The following is a 13,882-nucleotide window of genomic DNA, read 5'->3' on the forward strand; positions in this document are numbered from 1 at the left end:
TTGATAGAAAATTAAAGGCAAAGGACTACAAACAAACCTGAGGTTTTTTTCAGTAAAACAAAACAATTTTTTTTTTGGTAGGATCAGAGGTTAAAGTAATACATACTCAGCTTTTTCAGGTTCTGATTTTGTTTCTTCTTTCTCTTCCTTTTCATCTTCTTTCACCTTCTCCTACAGAAAACCAGGATTAAAAACCACGTGTAAATATTATTATACAGTACAGAGTTAATTAAAAGAATACCCCGAATGCAGAATGTTAGGGGGTTTTGAGTTTTTTTTGTTAAACAATGGAAAACCTGAAAAAATATAATAATTTGATTTACATGAATGAAGAGAGACAATTTAGCACTGAATTAAAAGCAGTCCAAAACAATATGTCCTTAGAGAAGGCTGTGGAAATTCAGGTTTGTGACATCAGAAAGGGTAAACACTAGTAATTATACATGGTTCTTTAAAAAAAAAAGTCAGAAAACACAGAAAAACAAAGATGCAAGTTTTATTTCAAGACTACATTTAATACACAAAAGAGAGAAAGAGATATCAGAAATAGAAGATACAATTACCTGGATTTTTTCCTGTACCTCAGGCATTGGGGCTAAGGAGGGAGTGCTCAGTAAATCACTCAAACCAGCATTTGGATTGTGAGGGATCAATTTATACTGTCCACCTTCTCGTTTCAAATCCAAACCAAATATATCTGAGAGTAGATCACTCTCTTCTGTTAGAGTCTGCAGATCCGTCAAGTCTTCTGCAGGCAATGCAGCTTCCGATGGTTTCCTCTCCCCTTCTTCTTCTTCCCCACGCACTTCATCCTGAGTAGGATCTGGCATATTAGCCAACAGTTCAGCCACCTTGATTTTCTTGGCTCCTTCTACTAGGCTTCCTCCAAGCAGCAAACTGCATATGATGCGAAAAAAGCCCCGGACAACACTACAAGCAAAATGTAGTAAGCCCACCAAAATGCTCCAGTAGGAAGAAAACAAAGCCATGACCATGTCCTTCATGGTCATTTTCTTCACTTTTTTCATTTGTTTCTTTAGACTCTTCATGCTGAGCATTTTCATAAGAGTCATTAAATTATACTTGAGAGCTACTAAAGCTGACTTCATGGTCACGAGAGAGAAGAAACCCATTCTAGGATCTTCTTCCTCAGAATTATCTTTCTCATTCTCCTCTTTATTAGCTGACCTTTCATTCAGATCTGACTCAGAGATCTGGGCAGCCAGTTGCATTTCAAAGATGGTATCCTCACAGAAGTTAACAAAAAGCTCCATCTTTTCTTTCTCTCCACCTTCATTTACAACATCAAATATAAACTGTCTCTTTGACTCTTTTACCTGAGGTTTTTCCCACTGAGTCCGACTTGACTCACTTATTTCAAAATAAACTCGTTCAATGCGCTTTGCGCTGCCCATGATTTCTATACGTCCGAGGAAAGGCTGAAAGTAATTCAGCACACTCTCTGAGAGCTCCAGGAAAGTCTGCAAGCGCGTATCATGGGGCATGTGCTCTGACAGGTTGGTCAGGAGAACAGCGACATTGAAACCAATGTCTTTTGCAGGCTCGTGAAATCGTTTCACAAACTCCTCGTAGTCCAAAGTCTCATTCTCATCTGTTTCAGCACATGACAGCAGAAACTCCGTTTCAGACTGAGTGTAGTGCTTATGGCTTTCCATTGCCCTGTGAAAATCCCTCTTTGAAATTATCCCTTTACCATCAGGGTCATATTCTTTGAATGCATCAGAGGAAGTCAAATCTTTCAATTTTAGGAACATATCAAAAAACTTCAGAATCATCTCCACATTGTTTGATGATTCCACAAGCATATCGACCATCTGCTTTCCAATAGTTCCATTCACAACATTACCTAGAGATAATGACAGGATATTAGAGATAATATCAGCAAATATTTTCACAAAGAAAAGTGTATTATAATGATCAGTGAAACAATTAAAGAGTAAGAATGATAAATTATTGGATAACACACTTACATGAGGAAGCTAGCTATGAAATCTGGAGTCTTTTACTATCAACTCTACCCTAAGACTTGGAAAAAATGTGACTAAGTATTTGCAATTACAGAAAGGAAGAATTAACAAGGCCTGTAGAGAGAGATCATACATTTAATGCAGTACTAAAAGTGGGGTAGCATATAATAAATTTCCCTATAGTGCAGCACAGACAGATCTAATGTCACTAGTTCACTAATATTTAGATGAGCAGCTCAGTAGGGTCCATACAGAGCACAGCCTACAGTAGTAAGAATTTACTTTGCTTTTCAGTAACGTTCTACGAGCCCAAAGCCTGGGGAATCAAAATTTCAGGACCTTGAACATAGTCACTAGATGAATAAAGCCTGTTCTTTATGGATAAGATCACTACCAAAATAAATGCAATATATTAAGGTTGTTAATAAAATGACTGACCAACAGTTTCATCCCCAGAATTCCGGATTTCAACTTAAATGTAAAAGCCATTTTACCATCTAACCCAAAAGATAAGTCACGTTCACAAAAAAAACCCAGAACTTCTGTTAGCTCCAGATTTTATAAAGTTCTGGCATTCAGAATTAACATAACCTGTGTTAACTACCCTACTTAAATCTCCCATTTACTTACAGACCTGAGAGGTCTTTTCACAATTGAGACATGAAAATTAAAAATGCAAAGAAATATAGAGCACTATCTCTCAAATGAAGAAAATCAGGAAGGTAAAAACTTTGCTAGAACAACTACGAAAGAGATTTCACACTTTTACTACCTTCCAGCATAGACAGCAACATGACAACCATATCTTTCTGAAGATCCATTAATTCCTTCAATAGTTCAATTTGACTGGAATCCTAAACAACAAAACAGTATATAAATATAAATGATATATTGCTTTCTTTGACATTTATTTATGTGCATGCATATTTCACCTTGTAAAGCAGACTTAGAAGTTAAAAAGCTAGAAGTGTCAAAAACGGTAATACAGTGAAAATATAATTAATTGCTTAACTTCTCACAGTATATTTACATCATCATCATCTGTTTAGAAAGAGTAATTTAATAAAGAGAAAACTGAATGTGATAAAAGATTTAAAGCAATAACTGGATATGTCAAGGTCACAGATGGTTCTTCTGTAATGTTTTGTGTCAACTAAAATATTGTCACTTTTGGTGTCATCACGTTTACAGCCATGGAAAATTGTAAAAACAGCAACAGCAGTAGCACACAGAGCTCAAAGTATAACATGATTCAAAATGAGCAATTTTATTATACGTCACTGAACTTTTCGGAGGGAAAAAGAAAAGTTGAAATAAAATGTTAAAATATTTACTGATAAAGTTCCATTAGTATATCCTTAGACATGCATTAAATTGATTTTTAGCCACTTCTTATCTCATTGGGTTTACCGAGTTTACTATATCACTTGCCTGGAGTCTGTCTGGATAGAATTATTCAACTACTTAATTTCTTCCTCAGTGATACACTGCTGTATCATGCCATTGATAACAAATACTTGAGCAATGCTGGACTTCAGTGAGTGGTACAACAAACTCAAGGTACTTTATGGCTGTGGCAGGATGCTTTGCCCTGATAAAGCTTATCTGCTTGGCCTGGAACCCAGTCAGGAGATAAAGCAGTGCAAGCCATCTGTGATGAGCTACCATAGTGCTGCTTCTTGGTGTTCAATATGCTAAAAGGCTGGTCTGGCTTACCATCTTTAAACACACACCTGTCCCTTTGAAGTCAGACTTGACAGATAAGCTGCTGAACTGACCTAGAGGTCATATGGTGTGCTTTGACAATAAGTGTTATAGTTGACCAGTGGTTTCAGTTTTTATACTATGTAGTAAGTAATTCTGGTTAAGATCTGTCTGTTCAATTTTTTTAATAACTAACTCATCTTTTATAAATTCATCATCATTAAAACTCGCAGGACATTGATTTAATCACACCTCTGTAATTCTTTAAATTTAAACTGTCAAAAAAATCTGAAGCTAAGGAAGGGTTTACTTTCATTTAAACCCCTTTCTGTGAAGGAGTTTAAAATACAAAAAAGGTTTTCATTCTGTTCTTCAGACTCAAATAAAAAGATTTTATAATAAACATTGTCTAAAGCACCCACTCCACCATCAACAATGACAATTTGGATCTTGGATTGAAAACTGCATAATTTGGAAATACAAGATTTTTAATTGATTTGCCCTCTAATTTTTCATTACAAAACTTTTAACTACAAAAGTTATTTACAACCCAGATTATCTTTGTTCATTTGGATTGAAAACTGTACTTTCTTTTTCTACCTTAGATTCTTAAGAATATTACTATTATCACATTGTTCCTTCCTGGTACAAGATAGAGAATTCAAATGCAAAAAAAAGGAAAAAAAAAATAAACTGCAAAACCCAAACAAAATAGTGATTTAATTTTCTCCTGTTAAAATCTTGCTTCAAATATTCTCCGAAAGTGCTCTGGAAACTCATGATTGAAAAAAAAAACCCAAGTATTCAGTCTAGGCAGGTCCCTCTTACAGACCAAAGCCATACAGCAACTCCTTATAACTCCACTTAGCCACACCACTTTTGAAAACTGGTATTTCAACAGAATCTGAAAAACACATTGAAATATTTTTGTAATAAATATAAATGAACAAAAGAGCCCATAACTATTCTGATGTTTCCTGCTAGACTCTATAAAGAGCTTTCAAAAGCCAAAAGCTTGAACTCCAAGCAAGAGAAAGAAACCATCATCATTTAGAGTGATGCATTTGGAATTATACACTTGGAGTGTTTCTGTCATCCCAGAGAACATCAGGAGTAAGTGCACACTCCTGTTGTGCACAGCTGCTGGGCTATCTTTGAAGAGGCGGGATGAGTATCGTTATTTTCTAGATTCAGTAATCAAAGATGCTGTGAAGCCATTCTGGGCACAGCTGAGACTATAAACTTGTCATTACTGTAAAAGCAAATCTTGCCAATAGCCACATCTTATTTCATAAGCAACACATAGCTACCACGTGCTTGCCTTACTGTCAGTAACTACTTAAATACCTCTTTCCAGTTTGCTTTAGTGGAACAGGAAGAAGCACAATAGCCTTCACTGTGGCCTACCCAAATACTGACTATTTTAAAATTCTTTAAATAACAAAGATGTTTCAAAACCAGAACAGTATCTACAGGCACTTTTAAATGCACTTCAGGAGAAATTCAATGCATTTATCTTGAAAATCATGTTTTACTGTGATGCCATTTGTGAGAAGAAGACTTTCTATGTAGCCATAAAGAATGAGAAGTGTACCTGTAGCTCAAAGTCCACAAGTGTCAGCAAGCAGCCTACTTTCATCCATTAAGTTCCAAGGGCAGGGAGAAAAATAATTCCATCAAGACTACTTCAATTTATGCAAAGAATACTTACATGGACACCTCTGGAGACAAATAATGAAATCTAAAACCTCAGAGACTTCAGAGCTGTATTTCTGAATAACACTTTCACAAGTTTATGACATTTTTCTCTAAACATATTAAATTATGCAAAAAATCAGAATCAGTGCATTGAATTAAAATGTGTAATTCTTTTAAAAATTTAAGAAGTTGAAAATTGCACTGCTTAAGGATAGGATTCCTCACACCTCATTTTCACACTCTAAATAAGTGTCTCTGCCAGTCCCCTTCGCTCTTTCTACAGCTTATGAAATGAGTACTCACGTCCAAAAGAAATTCACTCATTATAAGGTCTGACTACTCTCTACTAAGAGTGAAAAAGGTTTATATGAAAAAGGTTTACAGACATGTGTTGAACTAGGGCTTAATAATGATGAAACAAGGTTCAGTGCAGGAGCTATCAATGAACATGATGGGTCCTGCATAAAAGGAAACTGCAGAAAACACTGTGAGAGAATTTTGGTATAGAAGACTGGAACTGAGAGTTCTTTTTGAATATCAGTGATATACTTTCTTTGCAGTTTGATCTAATCTGCTTTGTACCAGTGGCCAGTGATCCCCTTATAGGTCAGCTATTCACACCCGTTCTAGTTTTAAAATTTTCTCCCTCAATTTTATTGTATTCTATCATCTCTGGCTTTTATTTTTTTCTACCAACTGTTTTTATTAATGTTTGTTTCTCTTTTACAAAAATGCTAGTGACTTATGAAGGAAAAAGTAAACTAAAAAGATACCTGAGAGAGCTTCATCTGCATGTGGGCAAATACATGAAGGAAACCAACTACAGCATCCCACAGCCTGCTGTGTGCCAGACTTTGCTGATTACCAGTACACGGCCCCTATTGTTCAGGCAACATAAAAAAAAAAAAAAAAAAAAGAAAAAAGAAAACCAAAGTTTGTTTGAAAGAAATTCAACAAAAAGAGGAAGAAATACACATAAGTGTATAGCTTAGGGTTGTCCTTTAGAAACTCCTATGAAATATTAAACATATCTAGAATTATGTATTTAATAACACCACTGACTGTAAAAAAATAACCTAATAATTACTCCTAATAACTTGGCCTGTTTTAGCCAAGTCTCAATATACTAATTCAGACCCCCAAAGTGTGTAACTGTTTGCAACTTCAAACAATAAGTGCTGAAAGGATACAAATCTTCAAGCTGTTTCTTCTTTATGTAGTTCTGTAAATTAGGAAAGACCTCAGAGAAGGTTAAAGCAAAATTCACATAAGGGATTAGAGAATCAGTTTCCTGGTTTTCCCCCCAGCATATTGTAGAGCACAGCGCTAAAAAATACTTAAAGAAAATTCTAAAGAGTAGTGACAGTTATATACATACATTTCAGTCTTTAGCTTCGTGTATAAACAAATGCACTAAAATAATGTTGAAGAATAAATGCATCTATATTATATTTCTATGTTATACCTAGCTACTTTATATCTTCATGCTAAATGTATGATGAATTTTCTTTCAAGTTCATAACATTCTGAGGAAATTAATTTACCTGGATATACTCTGTGAGAGTATTAAAAACTTGTTTTGCAACCTGGATGGCTTTGGAAAAATTTCTTTGTCCTTGTTCATCAATAACATCCTTCCCAGAATAATACCAATAGAAATCACTGATGGACTCCTAAAGAAAAAACAGTTGTGAGAAGCATAAAGAGATTCTGTGGCCAAACTGGCTCCAACTGGATATTCATATAGAATATATGAATATAAGAAAAAACAGTGTTAGACAGCTCTAGTTCTAGAATTTATTTAGTTTAAAAAGGCTTTAAATGAACCACCCAGCGATTCTCAAATACTACTTCAAGAATTATAGTTTCATCTCAAGGGAATCAATAGGAAAACAAATACAGGGAAAGAAATAACTTAAATACCCCACAGCAAACCTCAAAATAAAATAAATTAAAATTAGATGACTTGGTATCTGATCTTAGAAATATAACAACCTGCATTTTGAAAGGGAGTGCTCAGTAGTACTGCCATGCTGCATGCTGTTCATTAAACAATGTCTCTTTATACTGCCTGCTTGACACCTAGTCAATAGTGGGAGCAAATGTTGCTTTGTGTGCATGATTCCTCTCTCCATCTTCCCCAAAGGCAAGCTTATTAAATTTTCAACAAAGTAAGCAATGGAATGAAAATCATTGTATTGTCTCCACAACTTCTACAGAGTGCAAAAAGATAGAAAGCAATGTTGATTGCAGCAGCAGTGTAAACAAAAAAAAAAGAAAAAGAATTTTCAAAGTCTGGAATTCTCAGAGCAAATAAATGAATGGCTAAAGGGAACTTAACTAGATAAATACTTAAAAAAAACCCAAACCATAATATATTATCATGTGCAGTGATTTTCAGAAAGAAGACAATTATAGGTAAAAATTATGAACATTTATAACAAAATATGTTTTTGCACCATTCACATGCTGCAATCTGGATACAAAGCAGATTTTTTCATTGATTTCTACAGTCCTGTGACAATTAAATGTTTTCATATTAAAAGGATTTGAGAGATAGTTAAAAATAGATTACTGAAAGGGTTTTTAACACACTGCCTTCTGCAGTATTTTTTCCTTTTGCCTTTTTTTCTCCTTCTCAGAAAATGTGCTATTCTTATGCTTCACTCTACTCCAGCACATGGGCATTCATTTACAGAGTGGCCAGTGCTCAGCCTAAATCAGAATATGGATGAAAAAGCAGCTGGCTGAAACTGAACTTGAGCAATACAAAAAGCTTCTCATTCACAGGGTAATTTCAGTCAACACCTGTGCTCAGGGACCCACTGAGCATGGCCCCATCTTCTGTGCTCTCCTTGGTTAACAACCTCCCTCACATTCCTGCGGATAAAGCCTGGAACCAGTCTTTCACACCTATGCTGCCTTTCACTCTCCCTGAACAAAGTAGCAATTCTTAAAGAACTACAGCCACTAGAGAATTTCAGCCTTTCTCCTCAGCTTGGTCTACAGGGACCAGAATAAGTATGATGACAAATAAATGTGTTCCTCTAATAAAACTTGTATAGAAGTAAGTAATATTTTCATCTATGTACTCATATATAAATTACTTACCTGAACTCTCAATAAGTAATCCACAGTAGAAATGATAATATTAACAGTTGTGTTGTTACCAGTTTGAGTTCTCAGGTAATTCTGAAAATCTAAAAATTCAAATAGAATTTTAATTTAAATTTTTTAAGTTTTGAAACAATACAGAAAATTAATTCTGGTTTACGATGGTCTAGAAAAGTTTAGCTTAGAGACATGGATTATCCAATCTCTTTCCGTGTTTTTATTTTTAGTTGGGTTGTTTGTTTGTTTTTGTCAATAAATCATTGTAAGAGTTTTGACATCTTATTGCAGAGATCACATACCAGTGAACTTCTAAAGCCAGAACCTTGTCTATATACTTCACCTGTAACTCGGTCTTTCTTTAATCTATTTATGTCTAGAACTACATCAATATCAATGCAATTATACTCAGAATATATTTTGTTAAGTAAAATTAAATCAAATAATTACACAAATCCTGATGACTAAGTCAGAAATAGGTCTAATGCCTAAAAAGGAAAAATATCCCTTTTTTTCTCTTTTCATTCCTGAAGAATGACAGAGAGAACACATAGGAATATATTTAATGATAAAAAAATAATTAAATTATGCACTTTTAATGTGTTCTTTTATATTTAAAAGATATGTCATTTCTTCAAGAAAGGTATTGTGTGCCTTGTAACTTCACATACAATTCAAACTGACATTAGTGGAAAACAGTGCACACCAGAAAGCAGACACATGCCAAAGGACAATCAATACAACTTCCTCTTACATTTTCCTCTGAATCTTCCATGTCTAGAAGTTACAAACCACATACATTTTCCTATGTAAATTTAACTTTCCTAGTAGGTCAAGATCCAAAACTCATTGTTTTGGAAACAATTATTTATCTAAAAAATTAGGGCTGTTAAAAAACACTGGCAACTTAATTCCACTTAAAGATTTTCCCTTCGTGTACAGTCTAGCAGCTATTCCACCTTTCATAATATTTTATGAAGGCTGCCAATCCTCCAACAATTAAGAGCTTTTATCATCAGTTACTGTCACCTTGATTTCTCCTGCCCACAAACCTGAATTGTGTCCTTCACAAAGCAGCTGGAGGAAGCGGAAGAGGTCACAGGTGAACTCATCATCCTGCATCACCTTTTCCCCTGTAGAAAGGCCAGATGGAAGCCAGTTATCACAGTCTGCCAAGTAACACCTCACAGCCCTGAAGAAAATCTCCATAATTAATATTAAGAGAGAAGGAGAGAGAAAATTTATAACCACCAATCTATCTGAAGCACCTATGATTTGTGCTTGGCAGATAGTTATTTGGTTATAAAAAAAAATTCAATTACAAAACTTAATTTTTGATTTATAAGTATGGCAGCATGAGCTTGGCAACATTTTACAAATAATCCCTGATTTACATTCTTGTTTGACTTCACTGGGCATGGAGGCTGTGTCACATACAAAGGTTAGGGTTGGATCAATTTCCTTCCCATTCATCACAAAAGAAGGTACTTAAAATACAGAATGAGATTTAATCAAACAGTTATGGAAATAAGTCCTCAAGTAAACTATTAGATTTTAAAATTTTCTAAAACAGCCCATGAAATTCACAGCTATATGCACTGTCAAAAACTATTTACACTGAAATATTTGAGGATTTATTATCTGTCTGCCACTGACACAAAGTAGAAGTGTCTCCTTTGACAAAATAAAGCAATATAAATAGAAGGAATTAAGACCAAGTGCCAAAATGCTAAAATGCTTTGCTGAATTAGGCCCTTCAGTTAATTTCTTGGTAAACAACTAACATCCAAATGAATAAAGCTTCAAGCCTTCCCCCCCCTCCGCCCCCCGGAAACAGTATACTAAAAAGCCCTCAATTAACACATCATTATTTCAAGTATATCAATACATACAGTTAACTTTGTACAGGGACATGAGAAGAGGAGAAATAACCATTCACCCAGGAAAACAATCACAACTGAGGAAAACATAGAACAGCTTATCAAATGACACAGAAGGACAACACTATAGGTGTTAAAGCAGTAAGAGCCACCTATCAAAAGTCATAAAATTCCCATATAGAACATTGGGGAAGTATTTTGACTATGTATGCAAAGGTGGAAGTCACGAAAACTTCTACTATTTAACAATACACATAATTTTAATACATAACAAGCACTATTTTTAAACAAGAAAAAAAAGGAGGGATATAAAAATGTAAGCAAACTGCAAAGCAGTTTGAAAGAATTTTTCTTTGAGGGCATATAATTTAGGCTCTACAAAGACAAGACCTTTAGTGGGTAAATAGGAGACCAGAAAAGTGAGTAAAGACATTAAAATTAAAAAAAACAAGACCAAAAAACAAAAAACCTTAGTTGAATTAACAATTACTTCCATGCTGTTCTACTGGTAGATAATTCTAATTACAATATCCGCATTTACAGATTACTATGTTATTATAATTAGATCATCACTGTTTGGGCTAGATTTAGCTATGATCAAGTTAATTTTCTTCGTACTAGCTAGCTGAAATGTAAACAGCATTTAGTGCAATTTGGAGTAAAAATGGACATGATCAGAAGTTTAACTTTACATAAAGTCATGAGCAATTATAATTTCAAGCTAATGGATTTATCAGTCCACAGACTGTGAATTTTAAAGTGAGAATCTTCAGTACACTAGGAATAGAAATCAAAAGCATTTTGAAAACTGATGTGAATATTTTATAGTACATAATTTCACACTCTTCTGTTGCTCTCAAGACAAAACTTGGGTTTTAGGGTATATACCCCTAAGGCATATGCCAACATAATTTCTTGTACCATAGGGAAAGATAAAATGCTTTTCCTCCTAACTCTAGACATGTACTCAGGGCAGTCACAAAAAATACCCAATTGTTTCTCTAAGAATGAGTCAAACACTGAATGACATTCCATTACACTTTTCTGCACTGAAAATATAAGTACCAGGCACACAGTTTTTCAGTCACAGGAGAATGAAAGCCCTTTCATCTAATTAAACAATGGAAAATAAATTACTATTTCTGTCGGTGATGATGAACATATACATGCAATATAGGCCCAAGAAGATAAAAAGCAGGAGGGGGCTGGGGTCCTAGAAGAATATTATTTAATGTTACATGCAGATTCAGTTCTGCAAGAGCGTTTCATATGCTGCTGGCCAAATGCCATAGTAGAGAAGATTTCTCAGGGTTAGTTACTTCCTTCTTTTCAATATAACTGAACTCCTATCACACCTAAAGTTACATGTGGGGTCACATGCTTTGTTGAACTAGGTGCAAAAATAAGAATTACAGAAAGCCAAATAATTGCTGAAGCCTCTATCACACACATAATGCTTGTAGCTTGACTGCTGAGATGGAAATGACTTTATAAAATAACTCATCAGGAAACTTGCTTGGAAAAATCAAGCCCATGAAAGGCCCAATCATATATTTCTTGTGTATTAAGGCACCACTGAATCAAAGTTATTTGTAGGAATAAGACTACAGAATAAATTACAGTTTAATATTTTTGACCCCTGTATTTCTTGCTCTTAGGGAGTAAAATATTCAAGAACAAGAAGAAAAACAAGTCTTAAGTTAAAATGTTATACAGATCCTGCGTTTTAGTACAATTACTGGACTTCGGGAATTTTTATTAAATAAAGTCCATTCATATTATTGGAAGGGCCTGGAAGGGTCTTTTAATTATCTCCACTGTAAATAAATCACAACTTGAACACAAGTTATTGCAAAATTCTTAAAAAGCAGAAGGTGTTAAGTGCAGCATTGCACAAAAGCTGAAAGGCCTGTTACTTTTAAAAATATTTTTATATATTTTAAAATGAAGCAAAAAAAGCCCATCTCAAACCGCCTGGCCATACTCGGATTTACATTTTCATCTTTACAATTTTTACATCTGATCAAAATCAGACAAGAATCAATGTTGGTATGGTCAGGAATTTTCATTTTCAGATTGTACTTACTGACTACAAGTGGTACCTCACTGGCAACTACAGAACTGAAATGGAGATCCATTTCTTTCTATAAAATTCAGGAGAGCAACCTTTGCTGCTGTGCACACAAATTCATGCCAGTTCATACAAAGATTTGCAAAGAATTTACTTAGAAACATACACACTACATATAGAATTATTTAGGTTGTTATGAAAAAACATTCTTTAATTTTTGTTGATATTGGATATATTCTGGCAAATATTTGTTCAGATGTTAAAATGCTGCCATTGCTCATGCTGTAGGTAAATGGGATGGCTGTACACACAAAGGCTTTAAGCCTGCAGCTGTTGCAAAATTGGCAGTTTATGTTTGTGATATACAGGAACAGAGGTATCATGTGTAGGAAACAAAAATAAAAGTCAATGAAAAATTAAATACATGGGGTTTTTTTCATTGAAAGTGCATGTGTCAAAGTTCAATGATTCTCTACCTCTTTCTTGATTTTATTTTTTTAAATCGCCAGTGGAAAAGATCTGGCTTCTATTGCTACTCAGAAACATGGGTTCGATGGTACATATTACAGAAATGTAAAAATACTTACAGCTTTCAAATGTGAACAGGACTTTTTTATGATGCCTGTTAAGATCAAATCTGCCCCATAATAAAGAAGTGAACTTATTCTTATCACAAGATCCAGACAGTACTGGGTTGGCTTGTGAATGCTGCATGCCTTTGACATCTCAACAATCTAATTCAAGTAAGAAATACACTTGTTTCCTCGGTGAGTGAAATTCTCTTAAGCTATTTATGTCTCCTTCTAAATGCAAACACTGATTCAAATACAGTTTTATGAAGGTGGAAAACACCTCTCCAATACAGGCTACAGTGGATTACACAGAATCTAAGCAGCTGCTTTAGGTGTAACGAGGTTGGTGAAGGTCAAAAGCATATTTATTAGTTCCCCATTATTAATGGCTGAAAATAACCCTGATGTGAAAACCCACAGTACAGCTAGTTATTATACCACATGCACCTCTCAGATTGGTAAAAGTCCTTTAAGAGCTACTATCTCATTCTAAAATTGTATTTTATAAAAATAAGACTTCTGTGAACTTACAGAGAAATTAAAAAAAGACATGACAAAATATTAAAAAATTGAACATTAAAAAAAAGCTTTCCTGAAAAAGGGGGAAAAGATTTAAAATAATCTAAGTGTAAACATAACAAACATCTTAAGTTTTGTACTTCATAGAAGTAAAACAACGCTCTCCAAAAGAGAAAAACATTGCACTTTCAAGATTTTTGTGACTCACAGTGAAATGGCAAGGAGTATGAGTGTTAAATGAAAAAACATTGCAAAATAGTAAGTATTTCTACATGTCTTTGATTTTGAACCCCCCTTTTTGGAAAAGGAAACAGAACAATCAAAACAAAATACATACAG

At 34.4% G+C, this 13,882-nt stretch overlaps 1 protein-coding gene across 6 annotated transcripts in view; it reads right to left on the bottom strand.

The window, feature by feature from the left end:
- RYR2 (ryanodine receptor 2) overlaps window positions 1-13,882 on the bottom strand; it is a 384,358-nt gene that overhangs the window by 25,599 nt on the left and 344,877 nt on the right. For all 6 annotated transcript variants that reach the window (XM_077175563.1, XM_077175560.1, XM_077175562.1 and 3 more), the window contains 7 exons: window positions 9,554-9,634; window positions 8,502-8,590; window positions 6,935-7,063; window positions 6,164-6,268; window positions 2,761-2,842; window positions 564-1,867; window positions 107-171 (listed from right to left, as the gene is read on the bottom strand). In XM_077175563.1, coding sequence (XP_077031678.1) covers window positions 107-171; window positions 564-1,867; window positions 2,761-2,842; window positions 6,164-6,268; window positions 6,935-7,063; window positions 8,502-8,590; window positions 9,554-9,634 — 1,855 coding nt within the window. The remainder of the gene's footprint in view (window positions 1-106; window positions 172-563; window positions 1,868-2,760; window positions 2,843-6,163; window positions 6,269-6,934; window positions 7,064-8,501; window positions 8,591-9,553; window positions 9,635-13,882) is intronic.

This window comes from Agelaius phoeniceus, chromosome 3 (assembly GCF_051311805.1).
Source record: "Agelaius phoeniceus isolate bAgePho1 chromosome 3, bAgePho1.hap1, whole genome shotgun sequence".
Taxonomy (NCBI): domain Eukaryota; kingdom Metazoa; phylum Chordata; class Aves; order Passeriformes; family Icteridae; genus Agelaius; species Agelaius phoeniceus.